Here is a 22,494-nt window from a genome sequence, read left to right as displayed (position 1 = left end):
TTTACCCAAAATAATTATTTATCCGGGACCAGTTCCTTCTTTGCCACAGAGTTGAGGAAGCCAACGGGGACATCGCTGACGGTCACAGACCAACCTCATTGCATCGGTTTGGGAATACGGGATAATTGATCTGTGCGTAAAGAGAAACAAATTCCAGCTATGTAACCGACAGCTCAAGATACAATAGCCGTTCAAATTGCTTGCATTACCTTGCATGTCTTTAAGACATAGTTGCATATTAGCAAGCTGTCATCTGTCAATTTCCCATGCGCAGATAAGTAGCTGTACTCCTCAATGGTCGCGTTGTAAGTATTGCAAGTAAAGCGTCCCACATTTCTATGCAAAGGAAGGGTGACGCATCAATGTTGGCTTTCTGCAGTAGGACTGTTGTGGTAAGGCTGCGACCACTGCACAAATGAAGCAGGGCTACTATTGCATTCCAGGTTCACAGTTACCCGTCCTCCCGGGGATGCATAGACCAAGCCTGGCATCTGCTTCACCAATACCTGTGAGGCTAGCCCTGCATCGTTTTGCATGGTAGCCTCAAATTAGAAAACACCGAGCCTCACGGAACTAAACTAGTTTTTATTGTCGCTGTAGTCACCCGCTGGGATGTACGACACTTATCCTCAACTGAAATATTCCTGAAGCCGGACAGGGCGCGAAAGATTACACACTGCGTGGTGTTGATATCATCAAAAACGTCCACGGGTAGGGTGAAACAATTCGAAAAAGTTGGGACTTCGCGAGCATTGGATATTTTTGGGTTGCACAAGATTTTCCTGGGACTGGCAACGACGTAGCTCCAGGATGGAAAATCTGAACCTTGATATATCCTACGACAATAAGGGTTGTCTTGACTTGTACGAACCTGGACCGGTCTCACAGTACGACTGTGGTTTTTCTGTAATGGGAATAAGACATCAACTACCTAGCTAGATAGCTGATTGGTCGACTGTTGAGGAACTCATATGCGTTGACTGCCTATCTCCTTGCGAGAAACAGACAAATAAGCCCTTAGGAAAAGAAGGGTTGGAAAGGAAACATTGTTAGTCGGAATCAGAAGGGGCGAATAACCGGAAATGTGAAATATCAGTGAATAGAGAAGCTGAATCATAGGATGAAATGACGTTAAATTTATTTTTGAATATGTGATGGATTGAAAATTTGCCTACACTTCTATCTCGGCGGAAACCTGGGGACATTCCAGAACCAAGCAAACTCAACCCATCATTGACTGGAATAAGATCACATCAATGGCACAACAGAAAACAAAAAAAAAAAAAAAAGGAAAAAGAAAAAAGAAAAATCACAGCCATGACTGACCCTTCCGTATGTCGTGGTTTCCCGCCATTTTCGTCCCTCGGAACGCCGGAACAATCGAACAATATCCACAGCAACTTCCCACCTCCCACCTTCACTAGATTAACGCTTCTTCGACGAAGCAGCAGCCTTTTCTTGTGATTCCTTCAGCACCTTCTTCACGATCTTCTGCTCCTCGATAAGGAAAGCACGGACGATGCGGTCCTTGACGCAACCACCGCAGCGGGAGCCGCCATAGACACGGGACACAGACTTCTTGGGTCGGGAGATCTGAGAATATTCACGGGGTCGGAGGGCGGGAACCTGATGTTTTTAAAAAAAGAAGAAACAAGATCAGTAACCTGGCGATAGTTCTAGCGTGTCGTACGTAATCCGAATCGGAATTTTCCAGTGTCCTTTATCTGGGTTGAAAAGATGTCCGTCCAAACTGTTTCATACACATCTCCCCCCGATTTGATGCCAAAAAATGCCACAAAAATATAGGAACTCGCTAGATGAGACTCACGCCTGGGAGTTTGATACCGCAGTCACCGCATTTTGGCGCTGTTCCCTTCTTCTTGATGTGAAGGTATCGGAGCTTGCCTCCTGGGGTCTTGATGATGCGGACTTTGTTTGACCGTGTGTTGTACCTGATTCACCCATTTGTCAGAACCACCATCTATGTTAAAAATTCCATCCACCAAGGCGATAGATTTCGCAGCGGTTCGAGATGGAGAATTTGTACATACGGATTCCGTCGTCGCTATCCGGAGAAAAAGTAAATTAGTTTTCTGTAGCTATCGTAGCGATTATCCATTTCACTTACGTATTGAAGTCTGGTATTTGCCATTGTGACTGTCCTCTAATCGCTGCTGTCGCTAAGCTCTGGCTCGGGGAGATGGCGCGTCGTTGTCGTTGTCGTCGTCTGGCTTTTCAACGTTCGATTCGATTTTGTGTGTGTGTTGCATGCAAATTCGGGACGTACGCTAAACGATTTGGCGAGAAGACACTAATCTAAATATGGATTAGCGGATTTCGTACTTCACCCGCCACCTGGAGGATTTCTTCCAACGCGTTGCTTCAGATGTCGAAGGATGAACAAACATCCCAGTCTTATCCACGCGGGAGACCTTCTGATCTACTCTGTCGCGTTGGAATCTTTGTTAATCATTACGGCGCATTTGGATGTTTTCCTGGACATCGAAGACATTTGTTTACTGATGGTGAAGCTGGACGTAACCCGCATTTTCGCCTGAGTTGCCATCATCAGCTAGAGGCGAGGTAGACTTGGTTATTTGGTGCCTTTCGCGCTCACCATGGCATCTCTTCCTCCTCCTCCGCCTCCGGGATGGGGAGCTGCAGCTCCCCCGTCGATGCCTCTTGCTCCCCCACCTCCCGGATACCGGCCCCCAGCCGACCCCTTGGTTGCAAAGTTTGCCCAAAAGAAAACCGAATGGCTGCGGACGCAACGAAACCGTTTCGGGGAGAAGAGGAAAGCCGGGTTTGTAGAAAGCCAGAAGTCAGATCTGCCACCAGAACATTTGCGGAAGATTGTGAAGGATATAGGAGATGTGTCACAGAAAAAGTTCAGCACCGACAAGAGGAGCTACTTGGGAGCATTAAAATTCATGCCTCATGCCGTGCTCAAGTTGCTGGAAAATATGCCGATGCCTTGGGAGTCCGCTCGGGAGGTTAAGGTGCTTTATCATGTGAATGGCTGCTTGACCTTAGTCAACGAGATCCCCCGAGTTATTGAACCCGTCTTTCATGCGCAATGGGCTACAATGTGGATGACGATGCGACGAGAGAAAAGCGACCGTCGGCACTTCAAAAGAATGCGTTTTCCTCCTTTCGATGATGAAGAGCCACCGTTGTCATGGTCGGAAAACATTGAAGATGTCGAACCTTTGGAACCCATTCAGATGGAACTTGACGAATCTGAAGATAGTCCTGTATTCGAGTGGTTTTACGATCATCGTCCACTCCTTGATACTCCCCACGTGAATGGCCCTAGCTATAAGGAGTGGAATTTGACACTTCCCCAAATGGCAACGCTATATCGCTTAAGTCGTCAATTACTTAGCGACGTAGTAGACAATAATTATTTCCACATGTTCGATCTGAACAGCTTTTTAACCGCAAAAGCTCTTAATGTGGCGATCCCTGGCGGCCCCCGATTTGAGCCGTTATATAAAGACGTCGACCCAAATGATGAAGATTTTGGCGAATTCAATGCGATAGATCGTATCATTTTCAGAGCTCCAATCCGAACGGAATACCGAGTCGCCTTCCCTTACGTATATAACTCGTTACCACGAAGTGTCAAGCTCTCTTGGTACTCTTATCCTCAGATCGTTTATGTCCGGTCAGAACCTAACCTCCCTGCATTTTATTTTGACCCTGTCATTAATCCCATATCGTCCCGTTCCGTCGCCCCCAAGAACATAACTGTCAGCCACGAAGATCAAATTTTTGGAGCTGGAAATGACGAGGATGAATTCACACTTCCGGGAAATGCTGAGCCATTCTTGGGCGACGAAGAGTTGTACACCAGTGAAACGGCCTCAGCAATCGCTCTTTGGTGGGCGCCATACCCATTTGACCGGCGCTCTGGTAAAATGGTTCGGGCACAGGACGTACCACTTGTGAAGCAATGGTACCTGGAGCACTGTCCGCCAGGCCAACCTGTAAAGGTCCGTGTCTCATACCAGAAGCTTTTAAAGACTTACGTTTTGAACGAGTTACACCGGAAGAAACCTAAGGCGCAAAGCAAGCAGAATCTTTTGAGGACGTTGAAAGGCACAAAATTCTTCCAACAAACAACCATCGATTGGGTGGAAGCTGGGCTCCAAGTCTGTCGCCAAGGATTTAACATGTTGAACCTGTTGATTCATCGCAAAAATTTGACTTATTTACATCTGGACTATAACTTCAATTTGAAACCAGTGAAGACTTTGACGACAAAGGAGAGAAAAAAGTCCCGCTTTGGGAATGCTTTCCATCTAATGCGAGAGATTCTTCGCCTGACAAAGCTGATCGTTGATGCCCAAGTTCAATACCGTTTGGGTAATATCGATGCTTTCCAACTGGCCGACGGCATCCTTTACGCTTTCAACCATGTTGGCCAGCTGACCGGCATGTACAGATACAAGTACAAGCTCATGCACCAGATCAGATCTTGCAAAGACTTGAAGCATCTCATATACTATCGCTTTAATTCCGGTCCAGTCGGAAAGGGCCCTGGATGTGGATTCTGGGCACCTGCTTGGAGGGTTTGGCTCTTTTTCCTGAGAGGGATTATTCCGCTCCTGGAGCGTTGGCTCGGAAACTTACTCTCTCGTCAATTTGAAGGGCGTCACAGCAAAGGCGTCGCGAAGACTGTTACGAAGCAACGTGTTGAGTCCCATTTCGATCTTGAACTTCGTGCTTCCGTAATGGCAGATCTTATGGACATGATGCCCGAAGGCATTAAACAAAATAAGGTCAACACCGTTTTACAACATCTCTCGGAGGCTTGGAGATGCTGGAAGAGTAACATCCCTTGGAAAGTGCCGGGACTTCCTGCTCCTATCGAGAACATCATCCTAAGGTATGTTAAGAGTAAGGCGGATTGGTGGATTTCCGTTGCCCACTACAATCGAGAGCGTATTCGGCGCGGAGCAACGGTTGATAAGACTGTGGCTAAGAAAAACCTCGGACGACTCACGCGACTCTGGCTCAAAGCTGAACAAGAGAGACAACACAACTATCTGAAAGACGGCCCTTACGTCTCTTCGGAAGAAGCTGTCGCCATTTATACTACCACTGTCCATTGGCTGGAATCTCGAAAATTCTCCCCTATTCCGTTCCCCAGCGTATCTTACAAGCATGATACAAAGATTTTAATTTTGGCCCTCGAGCGTTTGCGCGAGGCATATTCTGTTAAGGGCCGCCTGAATCAAAGCCAGCGGGAAGAACTTGCTCTAATTGAACAAGCCTATGATTCCCCAGGCACAACCCTTGCGAGAATTAAGAGATTTCTTCTCACACAGCGAGCTTTCAAGGAAGTTGGTATCGACATGAACGACAACTATTCCAACATCAACCCGGTGTACGACATCGAGCCCATTGAGAAAATAACCGATGCGTACTTGGATCAATATCTTTGGTACCAAGCGGATCAGCGTCACCTATTTCCAGCCTGGATCAAACCATCGGATTCCGAGGTGCCCCCTCTGCTCACGTACAAATGGGCTCAAGGAATTAACAACCTATCGAATGTTTGGGAAACTGCCGATGGCGAGTGTAATGTTATGATTGAGACAGAGCTATCTAAAGTTTATGAGAAAATTGACCTCACCCTACTTAATCGACTCCTCCGACTCATTATGGACCACAACTTGGCTGATTACATCACGTCAAAAAATAATGTTCAGCTCAACTACAAGGACATGAATCATACCAATAGTTACGGTATGATCCGTGGCCTCCAATTCTCTGGCTTTGTCTTCCAGTATTATGGTCTCGTGATCGATCTGCTCCTGTTGGGCTTGCAACGAGCCAGCGAAATTGCAGGTCCTCCCCAGAGCCCAAATGATTTCTTACAGTTTAGAGACCGGGCAACTGAAACTAGACACCCTATTCGTCTCTACACAAGATATATTGACAAAATTTGGGTGTTCCTAAGATTCTCGGCCGATGAATCGCGAGACCTTATTCAAAGATTTTTGACCGAGCAGCCAGACCCGAATTTCGAAAACGTGATCGGGTATAAAAATAAAAAGTGTTGGCCTAGGGACTCGAGAATGCGGTTGATGAGACATGACGTTAATTTGGGTCGTGCCGTTTTTTGGGATCTAAAGAACCGCCTTCCAAGATCTATTACCACAATTGAGTGGGATGACACTTTTGCTAGTGTGTATAGCAAGGACAATCCAAACCTGCTATTTTCGATGTGTGGATTCGAGGTCCGCATTTTACCGAAGATCCGCAACCAGAATGACGAGTTCCAAGTTAAAGACAGTGTCTGGTCGTTGGCCAATAACACGACCAAAGAACGAACTGCATACGCGTTCTTGCAAGTCACGGAAGAGGATATCCAGAAGTTCAACAATCGGATCAGGCAAATTCTAATGTCGTCTGGCTCGACTACGTTTACTAAGATTGCCAATAAGTGGAATACGAGTTTGATCGCTCTGTTCACATATTATCGAGAAGCCGCGGTGTCAACTGTTAACCTCTTGGATACGATAGTTAAATGCGAAACCAAAATCCAAACCCGGGTTAAGATCGGCCTGAACTCGAAAATGCCGTCTCGTTTCCCTCCGGCCGTATTCTACACCCCAAAGGAATTGGGAGGCCTGGGAATGATTTCCGGCTCTCACATACTTATTCCGGCCAGCGACAAACGTTGGTGGAAGCAGACTGACACTGGCGTCACCCACTACCGAGCGGGTATGTCCCACGATGAGGAAACTTTGATCCCTAACATCTTTAGATATATAATACCTTGGGAGGCCGAGTTTACCGACTCGCAACGTGTGTGGATGGAATACTCTCAGAAGCGACAAGAGGCAAATCAACAAAATCGACGACTGACACTTGAGGATTTGGAAGACAGTTGGGATCGCGGCCTTCCGCGTATCAATACACTTTTCCAAAAAGACCGAAGTACTCTTAGTTTCGACAAAGGTTTCCGCACTCGAACCGAGTTCAAAACTTACCAATTGATGAAGAGCAATCCTTTCTGGTGGACAAGTCAGAGGCATGACGGTAAATTGTGGAACCTCAATGCCTATCGAACCGACGTTATTCAGGCCCTCGGGGGTGTTGAAACGATCCTGGAGCACACCCTGTTCAAGGCGACCGCATTCCCTTCATGGGAGGGATTGTTTTGGGAACGTGCCTGTCTTGCCAAAGGAACACAGCTGCTTCGGTACGATGGTACTAAGGTTGGAGTGGAAAGTGTGAGAGAAGGAGACCTGCTGCTTGGCCCCGACGGCGGACCCCGGCGTGCCTTCAATATTGTCAGTGGACGTGATCGTCTGTATCGCATCAAGATTGACGCAGAAAAAGAAGATCTTGTTGTAACGCCAAACCATATTCTTGTTCTTCACCGCGAGAAGAAAGACCAAAATGGTCAGGGCGGCGGAGCGTCAGTTTCAGTAGCGGAGCACTATGACACTGTGGAAATGACAGCTTCTGATTTTGCTGCTCTTGATCCCGAAGAAATGCATCTTTATCGACTTTTTAGATCTCCTGGCTTCGAGCTGGCCGAGCAAAGCGTACCAATTGACCCATATTACCTTGCCCTTTGGCTATGCGATGGAGTTCGCCCGAGTACCACTATCTACACTAGTCCTGAAGAAGAAGCCCGTGAGTTTCTCATCAACCATGCCGCTGAGTTGGATCTGCATCATGTATCGCATGCACTACCCAGTTACACCACTTGTCTCAGTGGCCTACCTTCGAAAGGAGAAACGCAACGACCGATCCCCCGTGAAGCGCGACAGACCATCTTCAAGCAACGGCTCGCCGCTGTGCAAACAGAAGCAGCCGACTCACATCACCACCATATCTTTCAGACACCGGCAAAACATGGTCTGGCCTCCGGCACGAAGACCTCGTCAAGCCGCCATAGTCGCCATCCTCTTTCTGAATCCTCAGCCATGACTTCGATGAACCTTCTGTCACTGCGTAGCCCCGGGTTGGATCTCGCACAAGTAGTGGATAAGGGCGGGTTGCGTAAAGAGACCATGATTAACCAAGCGTCGTCCGGAGAAGAACCCGAAGTCGACTTGTTTGATACGGAGCGCATTGAAGATGAAACTCAGGGTTTGACTGAACGCGTCCCCGGACATAAACACCGCCTGCGGACGGGATTTCGAGCATATGGGGATCTCGCTCCCCACGAGGAAGAACAAATCCTTGGAAATATCCTCACTCGACCTACTAGCAGTACTAGCGTAGGTTCGCTCCTGCGCGCATTCGAAGAATTAGGGTTAGTTGCACGTGGCACAGCCGGCCATGCAGTTGAAAAGAAACATATACCTTCAGTGTACATGAATAACTCACGATCAATCCGCCTCGCTCTTCTTGCAGGGCTGATCGATGGTGATGGTTGGTATTGCCAACACGAGAATACGTTCGGCTTCAGCGAGAGCGAACGCATTGCACCCTCTCTTTTCTGGGACATCGTCGTGTTGGCACGGTCCCTAGGTCTGAGTGTTTCTACGGATCAGCTTAAGCTGCATAACCCGGCTGGCGCAGAATGTAAATCGCATCTTTCTGCCAGGATATCCGGAAATGTGGCAGAAGTTCCTAGCCTCCTAGCACGAAAGAGGGGCGTCAAGAGAATTATTTCCCAAGATCATAGTTTCGCTATCAAGGGGATCCATCTTGAACGGGACATGACGGAGTGGGCTGGCTTCCGAGTCGATAAGGACCAACTCTACCTACGACACGATTTCCTTGTGCTACACAACAGTGGTTTTGAAGAATCTATGAAATTCAAGAAGTTGACCAACGCGCAGAGATCTGGTTTGAATCAGATTCCCAACCGTCGCTTTACCTTGTGGTGGTCACCAACAATTAATCGTGCAAATGTCTACGTGGGTTTCCAGGTTCAGCTTGACTTGACGGGCATATTCCTACACGGGAAGATTCCAACCTTGAAGATTTCATTGATTCAAATCTTCCGTGCTCATTTGTGGCAAAAGATTCACGAGTCTGTTGTCATGGACCTCTGTCAAGTATTTGACCAAGAATTGGAGCAGTTGGGTATCGAAACTGTACAGAAAGAGACTATCCACCCTAGGAAATCTTATAAGATGAATAGCTCATGTGCAGATATCCTACTATTCGCTACCCACAAGTGGAATGTCACAAGACCATCTCTTCTTTTTGACACCAAGGACGTCATTGAACCTACTACGACGAACAAATTTTGGTTGGATGTACAGCTGCGTTATGGCGACTACGATTCTCATGATATCGAGAGGTACGTTCGTGCCAAGTACCTCGATTATACAACAGACAGCATGAGCATATATCCATCCGCAACTGGCCTAATGATTGGCATTGACCTGGCATACAACCTATACTCGGCCTATGGCCAATACTTCCCTGGTTTGAAGGCTCTGGTGCAGCAAGCTATGGCCAAAATCATGAAGGCAAATCCTGCCTTGTACGTCCTAAGAGAACGTATTCGAAAAGGTCTCCAGCTCTACGCCTCAGAGAGCAACCAGGAATTCTTGAATTCCCAAAACTACTCCGAATTGTTTAGTAACCAAATCCAGCTTTTTATTGATGACACTAACGTCTACCGTGTCACGATTCATAAAACATTCGAAGGTAATTTGACGACAAAACCAATCAATGGTGCCATTTTCATTTTCAATCCACGCACAGGTCAACTTTTCCTTAAAATCATCCATACAAGTGTCTGGGCAGGCCAAAAACGTCTTGGCCAATTAGCCAAATGGAAAACGGCGGAGGAAGTTGCAGCACTGATCAGATCTTTGCCAGTCGAAGAACAGCCGAAGCAACTAATCGTCACAAGGAAGGGCCTTCTCGATCCACTTGAAGTTCACCTGCTAGATTTCCCCAATATCTCTATCCGGGCGTCCGAGCTTCAGCTACCTTTCCAAGCTGCGATGAAGGTCGAAAAGCTTGCGGACATGATCCTGCGTGCAACCGAGCCACAGATGGTTCTTTTCAACCTTTACGATGAGTGGTTGAAGACAATATCGTCGTACACTGCGTTTTCCCGACTTGTACTAATACTACGAGCCCTCCATGTGAACCCCGAGAAAACTAAAATCCTCCTTCGTCCTGATAAAACAGTTATTACCCAAGAGCACCACATTTGGCCAACGCTGTCAGATGAGGACTGGATCAAGGTTGAAGTGCAACTCCGTGACTTGATTCTTAATGACTACGGTAAAAAGAATAACGTCAACACACAAAGTCTGACTAGCAGCGAAGTTCGTGATATCATTCTCGGAATGGAAATTAGCGCGCCGTCCATGCAACGTCAGCAGGCCGCCGAAATTGAAAAACAGCAGGAGGAGCAGAAGCAGCTCACAGCTGTCACGACGAAAACCCAAAACGTCCGAGGAGAAGAAATTGTTGTCACGACTACTTCTCAGTATGAACAACAAGCCTTTGCCTCGAAGACCGAATGGAGGACTAGGGCTATTGCGACTTCAAATCTTCGGACCCGGGCCAACAACATCTATATTTCTTCTGATGATATCCAAGAGGAAGGACACTACACATATATCATGCCAAAGAATGTCTTGAAGCGGTTCATCACAATCGCAGATCTTCGAGTGCAGGTTGCCGGATATCTCTATGGAGCTTCGCCGCCTGACAACGATCAAGTCAAGGAGATCCGGACTATCGTTATGATTCCACAAGTTGGAAATACTCGTGATATTCAATTGCCGCAACAACTTCCCCAGCATGAGTATCTCAACTCTCTTGAGCCCCTTGGTATCATTCATACACTCTCTGGAAACGAACCGTCGTATATGACAGCTATGGATGTAACGCAGCACGCACGTCTCATGAATGCGCACCCGTCCTGGGACAAGAAAACGGTGACGATGACTGTCTCGTTCACCCCAGGTTCCGTGTCGCTGAGCGCATGGGCCTTAACACCCCAAGGCTATAAATGGGGCGCTGAAAATAAGGACACCTCTTCTGATCAACCTCAAGGCTTCTCAACCAGCTTGGGGGAGAAGTGCCAACTCCTGCTTAGTGATAAGATACGTGGTTACTTTTTGGTTCCGGAGAACAACGTCTGGAACTATAGCTTTATGGGAAGTTCCTTCAGCAGCATGGAAAAGCGACCTGTTTATGTGAAGATTGATACTCCATTGGTAAGTTTTGCCTCTATGCTGGTTTTATTATGCAAATTTGTCTACATGATTACTAACGTCTGCTTCTCTTGTAGCGCTTCTATGACGACCAACACCGCCCACTACATTTCCAGAATTTTGCTGAGCTCGAGGATATCTGGGTTGATAGGGTCGATAACTTTGCATAATTGTATCGAGTTTCCAGTCTTTAAGGACTCATGTGTTGAATAAAAAGGCGTTGATTTATTCACTTGGGTACTTTGTGTTTTATTGATGAAATTCTAGGCGAGTGATTCATGATATTTTCATTTTCTTCCATTCTGTTATATCTAATTTGCTCATGTAATTGCATGTACTGTACTTTGAATGTAGCATGTGCTGCACTGTGGAAACCCCACCGCGTTGCCTTCTTTTCCCTAATAATAAAAGTAATGCCAATATAATCTATACGTTTGGTAGGTTAAGTCGCGGAAACTGCATGAATTACTTATTCACTGTATTCATTAGGTCACTAGGCCTTCATAGCCTGCTCTTGATCTTTAAGATCGACGCCCACCCCGCAACGGTGATTTCAAAACCAAAGCTACATTTTCCAATCTGAAGCAGGAGTATCCAGCGTGCAATATCTACCTCACAGCTACCATGTCCTTCGATTTTGAAGCCTATTTCCACGAGCATGACCCAGCTGCGACCTGGTCCATACGCCCTCTGACCGGGGGCATCGTCAACGTCACGGTTCGAGCAGTAAGATCGGCATTGATTCGCCCTATAGAAACGACGCAGGGTGGAACTGAGAAGGGAAGTCAAGAATTTCGTGATCCAGGGAAATTTTCTGGGTATGGTATGGGAGTTTGATGGTGAAGTATGCTCCACCGTATGTTGCTCTGGTAGGGGCACAGGCTTCATTTGATCGTGTGAGATAGGTATGATACCGGACCTAAAATGTATCCCTGCCACCACAATTCAACTCTATTCTAGGTTCAATTCTGTGGTACATGTTCGGAGCATTTAGTAACTATACTATAGACAATCGAAGCCAATACGTTGGCTCTTTTCGCAATTCGATAGCCCATTGGTTCCTCTTCCACGCGCGTCTGATGTTCTCGTTCCCCGGCTCATTCACCATGATAAAGATTCTCATCTGCTCATCATCGAAGATTTGGGGAACCTAACTCCACTGTCAGATTACTTATCTCCGCCACCCCCCGGAGAGAATCAATGTCAATTCCAGGCGATTTTGTCTAATGGAAATTTATGGCGCTCAATCGGTCGAAGGTTGGGACATTTCTTTGCTAACCTACATTCGAATCGACGCTTGAGGCCGTTACAACATACTTTGGAGCAACCGATCTGCCGGGCTTTATAAAAACCCGAATACGACAGATTTGGTACGGGACATAGCGGTAACTATTACCTATCAAGCGGCATTTGGAGGAATACAACATTCCCGCTTTCATGAATCTATCTGAGATAGTGGAGCAAGACTATGAACGCGGTATATCTGGCGAGGAACGCTCTTTTATAATCGGCGATCTATGGCCAGGCGGGATCCTCATTGACTCTTCGGACCCGTCCGCTTTAATGCCCAAACTAGGTGTGATTGACTGGGAATTCTCGGGCCCTGGCCGCGGTGTCAATGGGGATATGGGTCAGCTACTCGCACACCTTCATCTCTACTTTTTAGCTTCGAAGCTCCAGCAGCCTAGGAGCGCTGCCTACTCTTCTGTGCTGGCCTTGGATAGAAGGCATGAATGACTCGTATCATGCGCGCAACCTCGCCAATTATGGCAATTTATGGACTCTGGCGTCCTCCACGCCATCCGACCCACCACCTCCAACCTCTCCTGTCGCGCGCAGATTTAGATCTGCCATCATAATTCATGGACGCGAGATCATCAACAATGCAATTGGAAACGATTGGAGTGGATTCTGTGCGGATCCAGGAGATGAGAACGAAAAGAATGGGCTGGTACGGTCCTTGGTTCGAACTGGAGTCCAGCTTCTACGTTTCGCGGGGCATACCACGGCAGAATTTGTCGACAGGCAAAATTGGAAACAGCTTCTACACAGTACGGAGGCGAAAGTCATAGTCGGATTGTTTTTGGATGGATGTTAGTTATCGGGAACGTGAATAGGGGCATGGATTTCAATCTAACCGTGCTTTAAGAGCGTTGAACCTTACGTATATAACGAACGATAGAGGAGACATGCCAAAACTTGAATAGTTATGCAACCCGGAGACAGCTTTATGGGCTTTCAATCTTAGAATCCCATAATATCAAGTTCAAGGAATACTTGACTGTCTAACCTCGACAGCACGTCGATATTGGAATTGCGAATGCTATGCTTCATCAGATTGCGTGCCTGACACTTGCTCGCGTGAACCGGGCAGTTTATTAGTGTTAGCAACCGTTTCCTTAGAAATTAATCATAAGTGCATATCGGACTTTTTAAAGGCTTATCTCCTGTTATTGTCGTTAGAGCGTTCTCCTTATGAGGTATTTATATGCAGTACATCTAGAGGCAAGAGTATGAGTTCAGTTTCCCACCTATCTTGATCAGCATTGGGCCTGAGAGTGTCCCCGTACTTTGTTTGCATCGACCTCTTCTTTATCTCTCTTTCTACTTTACAAGAAGATGGTGCTATTCCATCATCATACTCCGAAACACTTATTACTACTGCCAAAGCTCCATGACTCCCATACACCTACCTCATTTTAAATCTCAGACCACAGTACAGACTGTAAGTACTTTCTCGGGCATCAAAACCTGCTGACCTTTATGTGCTAAATTACGACCAAATGGATAGCCTCCGAGCTAAAAGAGATCAAACATCCTAACCAAACTTAGCCGCTTGGATCTGCTTATCCCTTTGATTTCCAGCTAGGATCAGGGAGGAGAACGCTTGGATGGCGCAGAGTGCAACACCTTCGCGGGCGTCATACGTTTCAACCCTCTTTTCGCTTCATATGAATTGCGTCCTAGTCTACAAATAAAACTTCATTGTCAGGCGTCTTGAATGGACTCAACAGGCTAGTTCTCATATCTAGTGTCATAGTTCGAAGTGTCAATGAAACCTCCTACCCTAGAACTAGTCAGCTGTAACATGATCTTTCCATTCGAGGGGTGGCTGAAAAGGGAGCAGAGTTAAATGCTTCAAATAGCATAATCAATACCCTAAGTAGCATAAACGGAGTCTTGCTCCTGATCAGGTATATGTTTCTTGATTTTATGCACCACTGAACAGGAATTAGTGTTCTCATTTTTTATTTGAACCCCTCTTCGACCGCCCCATTCGGTTCGTGGTGTCATACATTGTTGGTCTCGGTTGTTCGGAAGAGCAGGTATAGTCAGGGATGCCATTATAAAGAACGCGTTTCCACCAACCAGACAGGTTCCTTCGCCTTCGCCTTTTCCCCCTCCCTCCCCGTACAAATCCCGATGAAAAACCAAACTCAGATTTCCTGCCTGACGCTTCCTAACCAAGGCGACCTGACCTGCCCGTAGGAAGAAGACGAGAAAACACAACTAGCCATCAACATATGTGACAAGAATTTGTTCACATCCATTTCAACTTGGGACTAATGTCACCTCCCTGCTTGGGGAAGAAGGGGGGACGGACGGGACGAGACGGGGAGGAAGGAAGGAACTTATTGGCGAAAAGTTGATCTCTGGTTGGCCGAAGAAAGAATAATTGTTCCCCCCCCCCCCCCCCCCCACTTGTCAATAATTTCAGATTGGAATTTGGAATTCCCTTTCGAAGACAGAGAACAGCAAAAATTTGCCGGTCAGGTAAGTAGCTGAGAATATCGATGATTTGTGTGATCTGAGCCAAAGAAAGATGCAAGGGTTAGTTACTACAAGAATGGAATGTACGCAGTACCGAGGTGCTTTTCTGGTAACAGTTTGTATGTGGCATGATATTCAGGGGCTTCTTCAATCAATGACACCTGCTTGCCTCAAGCTTGGATGGGAAAAGATGAGCTATTTATCGGAGGATGAGGCAGAATAAGGTTAACTTAATGCTGTGGGAGCCATTAAATAGCTCTCTGTCTGTCCGTATTTGGTATGTGCCGACAACGTTTTCGAAGACATATCGAAATGAGAGCCCGAGTGCGCGCCAATCCTCGTCAATATTTCTGATCCTAGACTGGACAACACTCTTTTTCGGGTGGGTTTCCCGGTCTTCAGAAGAAATCACGTTTTGAGTGGAACGGGAGGAGGAAGGGGTTCCAGGTGAAACCAATCAATCATTGAGAGCGTCGTCCCTTTTTTGTCAAAGCTAAATAATAATGGACATGATTGAGCAAGGTTTTCTTTCACGCGTTTTATTCCGGAGAAGCTCGGTTCATCATCTGGAAGCCAGCAGATAAATTATCCCAGAGTTCAGAAAAAGGGGAAAGGGAGATGGTCCACATCTAATTTTCTTGAAGATTTTTCTTGTGCTAACTTGGGGATTTCGGAAGATTAACTTTCATAAAGTCGGGCTCAAACGATCTGTTGCCCGATGTACACAACTTTTAAAAATCCCTTGCGCTGCGCCCTTGTTCGGCTCGTCTAACTTGCAGGCTCTGGGGCAATTACTGCAGTCTCATGGTGCTAATTGGCACGGATTCGGCTGATGGGCGCATATACTTTACACTCGCTATGGGATGTCGGGAAAACAGTAAGCAGAGATGCCGATGACAGAGACGCCCGTGAATGTGATGCGAGAACATAACTTGTTTGTCACGGCGACATTAAAGAAGAGCCCGGAGGAAGTTTTTATCGCCTCAGGGACCGATCTGCAAGAGGGTCGGTAGAGTTCTGTTTTATATATAGCCTGTTATTCCATACTACAGGTAGAAACCGGTAGGAAGATTCCATTTTCTTTCGTCCTCTTTGGATTGGAGGTGTGTCATTACCACGAGTTCTGAGTTAATCCTCATGATATTAAGCAATTTTTCTCCTCATATATATGGAATGCGCTTCATGTTTAGCTCATTGAGGTGCAGAGTGCAGAGTTTCAGCGGTGGTCAGCTATGTAGATCCCCTGAATGGAAGGAATGATTGCTGTGAGAAGAATGAGTAGATGTTGGAATTAGGTCGCGGACACGGGCAATCTTGGGAAATTTATATATGGATGGATATTGGGTGAAGAGATGTGGCATGTTGGGATTGACCAACTTGTTGCATCATGAAATTCATGCCCAGTTGGTGAGCTCAAGCTTTGCTATTTGAATGGAACCTCATCAGATGCTAGCTCCAAATAGCTTACCTCGCTTTTATCTACTGTTCGTTTTGCGCATAGTTTGAGCTGTGAAATGCTTGATGATAGGGCCCTGTTGTTGAATGAAAGATGGGCTTGGCTTTTGAGGAGTATTCAGAAACCCTACTATAGGACTTTAAAAGCAACATCTATCTCTTGTTATATCAGTAGTTAGTTATTATATATCATATTATCTGGGGATACCATTCTTTGTTGGATTTCGGGATGTTTGGGTCTGGGCAGTTTGTGCTGGAACCATTGATCGTCAACTACTCCGTACTCTCCACTCCGTAACTAGTTTACCCGCAACTCAGCTAAGTTAGTTAACTTACGCTCTGCAACAAGTTGCCGGCCAGATATGAACCTTTCACCGTCCTCGTTTCTTACCTCCTTACCTCCTGCCCTCGGTTGAACAGACAGTTGCGACAAAAACCTCGGAAAATATCCAAGATGAGAGTTATTGAGCAGAGGGTCATTTAGATCCCCACATTTGCCTGCGTCTGATGAATTCCAAACGTTGCCTGCTGCCCTTGCACTCCGAAATTTCTGCCGCTAACTCCCTCTTTCATTCAAAAGGACAGAGGTTTCGGACTTTGAATCGCGCTGCTTCACGGCTTGCCAATGATCTTATCCTGAAGCCTCCGTCGTGGGGCAAAGAACCCAATCTCAATTAGCACCGAGGTTAGTTTGTTGAGGCGTGTTTCAACGCGGCTTAGCCCCGCCAGGATCTATCCTGGGAATCTACGATGCCTGGACGTTTGATCCTCATGTCTGGATCACAATCACATATGATATGCTCACTGAAAAGTAGTGAAATCGGCAATTATTCCGCCTCCGTTTTTGACTGGAAGCCCGAGATGAAGGGCGTACCCACTACAGCCTCCAGACCCCCCCGCCCTAATGTATTTCATGCAAATGATACATTGCAGTACTTCGCCCAGGGCATCATCTTTTGTACCGGCTACGTGAGGTGGAACAACAGGGCATAATTCCACGTTGGACCAAGCTGTGATACAAGGATAGCGACCGAAAGGAGTCTTTGTCAAAAACCTCTCCTTGTAACATCAGCAATAATCAGTATCTTGCGGGGCGAGATTAACTACCAATTTCCCCTGCATTACTAGGCAAAACTGAGCCAGCTCCTTGGCCCTGTCGATGAAGAAATGAACTAGTTAGTTAACTTACCGCTCGCCTGAACCTAAATTTAGTGAAGGGACATACTTGTCAAACCCAGGCCGGGCTGCGTCATTCCACATCCTGAAATTCTGCGTTATCGATACCCGTAATCTCTTTTGGCTACCTCGACCTTTCGGCCCAAAGGTTCCGGGCTAGCTGGATAATATTACGATCGCTTATCACACAGGAATAATTAACAGGAACAGCAGTTAAATTAAGCGTGGTGGACGGGCAGAAGGCTTAAAACTGAAACTGAGCGGCGGGAGTGGGTACGACGAGTTTAGTTTGCTATTTGTCGATCACGTCTTTGTTTGACGCCTCGCTCCAGCTCTGTCTAGCTTGGATTCTTGACGCGACGTGCCCGCTGTAATTTCTTTCATTCAGGAGCTGGCGGAGACTAATTAGCTGTTACAGTCTCGAGGAATTAAGATGATCAGGGAGCATGGAATAGAGCCACTCGCGGGCTTGGCTTCACTACCCGGTCGACAAGGATAGGATCATCGGTGCTTGTCTATTGCTCAGGCAAGACTGAAGAAGCGCGTTGTCGATAACGAGAACAATGTGAGGGATGGTCCCGAACAGTGAAACAGAACCCGGCGGCACATGTGAGGTTCTCACCTCTTCAATCCCGGTCGACAATCGTCGTGGCAGTCGCGCAGTACGAAATGAAGCAGGTTTGCTTTCGCATTGCTCTGCGATGAGCTTTCTCTCCATTCTGTTGTCCACCAACTTGTGACTTACAGGATCGCCTCCCTCTATATTTTTCCAAAGGTGTATACAGTACGATCCTCTCCGGGCGCCGTTCAGGTACCCCAAGTTTTCGCAGTATGTTCCCTTGCGCAATTGGTCGGTGACAGGGAGGAGCCGCATCATTCACCAACGCCGCTTTCTCCGCAATTCCTATTAAACTTTCTTTTTGTTCCTGAATAATCCGACCGTTACTCAAGGGTTTGTTTCTGTCGCATCGTACACACATACATTGATACTCCATGATTTACCTTCCTTTTGCTCTCGGCTTTTGGGAAGTTCGCATCGTGTGAGGTCGCAGAATGGATATCTGATCTGTGGAGTTTCTCTTTTATATCTCCACTCCTAATCTTTGATCCGAGGGAAAGTGGTATCTCTGATATACCTTAGATCCCACCCGAGGTTCGCGTCTAGGGAAGCGTAAGATTACCGCCTAGAACTCGATCCATCATTCCCCAGTCCAATTTTAGAAGAGGGCTAGTTAACGGCACCTATTCTGGACAACATATCTTATTCAAGCGGCCGCCGCCAGCCCTTGAAAGCCGCCCCATCATTTTAATTTATGATGCGGGTTGCAAATAGTCCTTGCTATTATAACCCCCTAATGCCAACCCTCTTTTAGCACAACCATCAATCTGGTCCCTCATCCCAGTTCCGCCTGATCTACGATGTCTATTTCCACTGACCTCTATAATAACACTACTATGCGCTATTGTTCTTTCTTTCTTTCGCTCAAGAAGTTCGAGAAGTTCTCATTTCGCGAATCCCCGACCTCAGCCCTAAAATCAATTAACGAGCATTAGTTCTGATATAACCCCCTAGGAATAACTCTCTTGCCCTTCCGGCGTGTTTAACTCCCCCTTCGTCTCTTAAGGCGGGGTGATTTGAATTTTTATTATTATTTTTGTTTTACAAATTGAACTTGCATGATTCCCACCGCTCTTCCGCTGCCCCTCTCTGGAACAATTTCCTCACACTGAAGGCAGCTCGAAGGAGAAAAGTCCTACGCGATCCATACCTCTGACACGTTGATCTTCCAAAAACGAAAAACAAAACAAAAGGCCAGGACTTCTTTCAGGTTTGTAGCGCTTCGCGTTGAATCTACAGTCCGAGTTACTTGCGCATCATCGGATAGCCTGCTAGGGCTTGATAGCTCTAGCAGCGCCGGTACACAACCGTGACGCTGGCGGATCCGTATCGGGATTATCAGATTGATTACTCGGCACAAGAACAGTCGAAAGCTCAGGAACAACAAAGTCAGCTGGTTTACCAAGCAAATCAACAGTCTACGCAGACGCTTCATCATGCGGCGAGGCCTGATGTTGCCTTCCTCCCAGGTGGTCAGCATCATCATCAATCTTTCCAACAACAACAGCCATCACATCACCACCACCAGCAGGCATCGCCGCCGCCGTCGCAGCAACAGCAACAGCAGCAACAGCAGCAACAGCAGCAGCAGCAGCAGCAGCAACAACACGGGCAGCACGGGCAGCCAGGCGCTATTGCGTTGTCCTCTGCAGGATCCCATAACGCCGTGCGCGACATCCAACCATCTGTTTTACTCCCCGCGCAGATGGTAGCACCCCAGCTTCCACCTCACTTTAACACCGGGCCGCTCCACTTACCATCGTATGCGAGTAAGCGACACGGAACGAAAAGAGCGCGCATCGATGACGGTCCTGGGGAACCAAGCGATGATCATACAGCAGGACTCAGTCTTTCAATGCTCTCGGAGACATCGCACGGGGATGAGCGGCAGTCCACCGATATGCTCTTGTCTGCGCAATCAGATCCCACATCACGCCACCAGCCTCCCTCTCAACACGAATACCAGCCGACTTCCTCCCTGCACCATCAACACCACCATCATCATCGATTGCCTTCGCAAGCCACTCTTGTGGGGGCCCAACGCTCCGATGCAGAATTGACATCACCTGGGGGAGTGTCTGGGCCTCCAAGTGTGGTTGGCCAACCAGGGATGCCAGATCCCGCACCACGACCACGAGGACCCAAACTAAAATTTACCCCAGAGGAAGATGCCTTGCTGGTAGAGCTGAAGGAAAATAAGAACCTAACGTGGAAGCAAATTGCTGATTTCTTCCCTGGTCGGACCAGCGGCACATTGCAAGTTCGCTATTGCACCAAATTGAAAGCCAAGGCAACGGTCTGGACAGATGAGATGGTACGACTATCACTTTTCTTTTTCTTTTTTTGTTATCAGGCACTGCGAATCAATTGTGAAGGAAACAGGGTATCTGTTGGGCTAACATCCCTTGTAGGTGCAACGGTTGCGTAACGCGATCCACGAGTACGAAAATGATCGCTGGCGTGTGATCGCGAATAAGGTTGGAAGTGGGTTCTCTCCTGTAGCCTGTCGAGACAAAGCCGCAGAATTATAGACAGGCTGTCGCAGAAAATCATTGCAGAAATCTCTTGCTTTTGGGCCCACTCAAGAGAAGTTTCTAGGATGCGGTTAGGGCTTTCTTCCCGTGGATATGTGCGACTAGGATGTGTACGTCTGTTCTGTCGGAGTAGTTACATTGTTCCCTATTTGTACCCTCGGCCTTATGGTTACAGCGTTCGCAAAGAAATCCTATCTGGTCTTCCAAATAACTTCGATTTATGTTGTCAACCTCCTTCCTCCTACAACCCTTAAACCGAGACGAAAGAATATGGAAACGACGATGGGTTTAAGGCTGATCCGATACATCCTCGAGGGCGTACGAGAACATTATCTTGAAAAAGAAAGAATAAAGAGCAAAATATAAAATTCAAGACTGACATGTTGGCGGGTGCTGGAGATCCGAAACAGCATTATAGCAGCGACTCCAAGTCACACGGATCACAAATTACTTTACGTAGCGTCGCGAATCGCCCTCTCACCGCGAACAGGCTGTATCCGTTATGCTCAGCCTCCGAAAGTCTGTGACTATCCTACGGCTAGTCTACTTGTCTTATCTGCCTTGTTTCCTTGTTTCGACTAATGATACATGTTGAATGAATGGGATTGGTTAACGTTTGGCATTGCGCAACAATGATACCCAGGTTTACTTTTCTTATCCTGTTTTTCTCCGGTGGGTTGGGATAGAGTTTGTTTACTTCTATTTCTTTTGTTTTGTTTTGTTTGCGATTTTCCTCTACTCATCACACTCGTTGATAATTATTATTTCCTAACAGTGTCTGTTTTCTTCTCCTGTCGTTTCCATTTTCTTTAATAATATTTTTCTTTACTTCTATGTCGGATTTTTGTGGGGGGGGGGGGGGGCCGCCTGGTTCTGGGAGGTCACGTTAAACCGCCACGAAGATAATCAGTAATGGGGGGTTCCTTTATACGATATTTTGATACCCGATTTCGAAACATTCCTTATTACTTTTGGTCGGTCTTCATGTTTCTGCAGTGTGGATGTTTTGTGACAACACTGGCAAGCATATTTCTGTACTCACATTTCTTTTGTTCTTCAAGCATGAATATAGAGCAGGATTGTATAGGACCTTGGTATGAGCTGTTTTTAATGAACGTCCAAGGTCTTTGTTGTGTATTGCATTTCGTTGAGAACCCTTTCTCCTCGTGCGCTATCGTGGCTTGTCCTTTTGTTTGGCACGGACAGGGTGTTGAGTATCCACAAGGATACCGGCAGAGTGTCTATTAGAGAGGACGAGGCTACTCCGAGGCTGACAATGGGGAAGGTTAACACAGGGCATAACTGTCAACCCAGAACGGCCTTTTCCCCGGTTGTCCGACCTGTGTGTGTGTCTTTGTGTAGTTTTTAGTCCCCTGTTCACTTCTGTAGCCCCAGTAGTCTACTGTGCTCCCCGGAGTCTCACACCGTTTCTTTATGCATAGAGAAAGGCGGATTTGGCCGTTTGTTGCGACATCGCAAGGTGAGCCACGTTAGCAAGTCCTGCGACAAAGGTTACACGCAGGCAGGCCAACAGAGAAAGAGAAACCAAGGGTTACCGCTCTAGAGCGGAGGAGAAGGAGGACCTTTATTCCAATTTCATTCTATAGCAAATGCCGGTAGGGTAGGCTCATACACCGACTTCTGGTTCCTTGGAGGGGGGGTTGTTGCTATCAATCTCAGGCATGGAGGTGCTTACAAGAATGGAATGAAGAGCTAACCCTAACTCTACCCAACACGGCAAGAACCAAATTGACCAATTAGGGCAGAATTCAATCAC

At 46.9% G+C, this 22,494-nt stretch overlaps 5 protein-coding genes across 7 annotated transcripts; 4 read left to right on the top strand and 1 right to left on the bottom strand.

Annotated features, from left to right (window-relative positions):
* Window positions 1-283: 283 nt before the first annotated feature.
* Window positions 284-2,494, bottom strand: BDCG_01718 (50S ribosomal protein L34e). The gene is made up of 5 exons (XM_045417256.1): window positions 2,407-2,494; window positions 2,129-2,316; window positions 2,052-2,065; window positions 1,829-1,952; window positions 284-1,626 (listed from the first exon to the last, which is right to left on the bottom strand). The coding sequence occupies exons 2-5, from the start codon at window positions 2,150-2,152 to the stop codon at window positions 1,426-1,428; spliced, it is 363 nt and encodes a 120-aa protein (XP_045274115.1). The 5' UTR covers window positions 2,153-2,316; window positions 2,407-2,494; the 3' UTR covers window positions 284-1,425.
* A 124-nt stretch (window positions 2,495-2,618) lies between these two features.
* On the top strand, window positions 2,619-11,332 carry BDCG_01717 (mRNA splicing protein PRP8; the record flags this gene model as incomplete). The annotated part of the gene is made up of 2 exons (XM_045417255.1): window positions 2,619-11,165; window positions 11,240-11,332. 2 exons carry the CDS (start codon window positions 2,619-2,621, stop codon window positions 11,330-11,332), a joined length of 8,640 nt encoding a protein of 2,879 aa, XP_045274114.1.
* A 454-nt stretch (window positions 11,333-11,786) lies between these two features.
* BDCG_16410 (uncharacterized protein) lies at window positions 11,787-12,510 on the top strand (the record flags this gene model as incomplete). Its single annotated transcript, XM_045425651.1, has 2 exons — window positions 11,787-11,980; window positions 12,171-12,510. The coding sequence occupies 2 exons, from the start codon at window positions 11,787-11,789 to the stop codon at window positions 12,508-12,510; spliced, it is 534 nt and encodes a 177-aa protein (XP_045279727.1).
* An 89-nt stretch (window positions 12,511-12,599) lies between these two features.
* On the top strand, window positions 12,600-13,260 carry BDCG_16409 (uncharacterized protein; the record flags this gene model as incomplete). Its single annotated transcript, XM_045425650.1, has 2 exons — window positions 12,600-12,792; window positions 12,887-13,260. 2 exons carry the CDS (start codon window positions 12,600-12,602, stop codon window positions 13,258-13,260), a joined length of 567 nt encoding a protein of 188 aa, XP_045279726.1.
* Window positions 13,261-16,585: 3,325 nt separating this feature from the next.
* On the top strand, window positions 16,586-22,483 carry BDCG_01715 (MYB DNA-binding domain-containing protein). 3 transcript variants are annotated; one of them, XM_045417253.1, is made up of 4 exons: window positions 16,586-17,073; window positions 17,204-17,833; window positions 17,983-20,497; window positions 20,595-22,445. In XM_045417253.1, the coding sequence occupies exons 3-4, from the start codon at window positions 19,889-19,891 to the stop codon at window positions 20,712-20,714; spliced, it is 729 nt and encodes a 242-aa protein (XP_045279724.1). In that variant the 5' UTR covers window positions 16,586-17,073; window positions 17,204-17,833; window positions 17,983-19,888; the 3' UTR covers window positions 20,715-22,445. The 3 variants fall into 3 exon arrangements, with proteins under 3 accessions (XP_045279724.1, XP_045279723.1, XP_045279725.1); XM_045417254.1 differs by having other exon boundaries at window positions 16,631-16,890; window positions 16,974-17,073; window positions 17,204-20,497; window positions 20,595-22,368; XM_045417252.1 differs by having other exon boundaries at window positions 17,204-20,497; window positions 20,595-22,483.
* The last annotated feature ends 11 nt before the right edge of the window (window positions 22,484-22,494 follow it).

This window comes from Blastomyces dermatitidis, assembly GCF_000003525.1.
Source record: "Blastomyces dermatitidis ER-3 genomic scaffold supercont1.2, whole genome shotgun sequence".
NCBI lineage: Eukaryota > Fungi > Ascomycota > Eurotiomycetes > Onygenales > Ajellomycetaceae > Blastomyces > Blastomyces dermatitidis.
Note: the sequence above shows the minus strand (reverse complement) of the source record. Positions and strands in the feature narration are given on the sequence as shown.

What these genes read in the sequence shown, in the direction of transcription:
- BDCG_01718 (XM_045417256.1), bottom strand. Translation starts at nt 2,152, where the DNA reads ATGGCAAATACCAGACTTCAATAC. An exon ending in GCGGTATCAAACTCCCAGGC is followed by an intron (nt 1,627 to 1,828) that starts GTGAGTCTCATC and finishes TAAAAACATCAG; the next exon opens with GTTCCCGCCCTCCGACCCCG.
- BDCG_01715 (XM_045417252.1), top strand. Translation starts at nt 19,889, where the DNA reads ATGGTAGCACCCCAGCTTCCACCTCACTTTAACACCGGGCCGCTCCAC. An exon ending in CGGTCTGGACAGATGAGATG is followed by an intron (nt 20,498 to 20,594) that starts GTACGACTATCA and finishes CATCCCTTGTAG; the next exon opens with GTGCAACGGTTGCGTAACGC.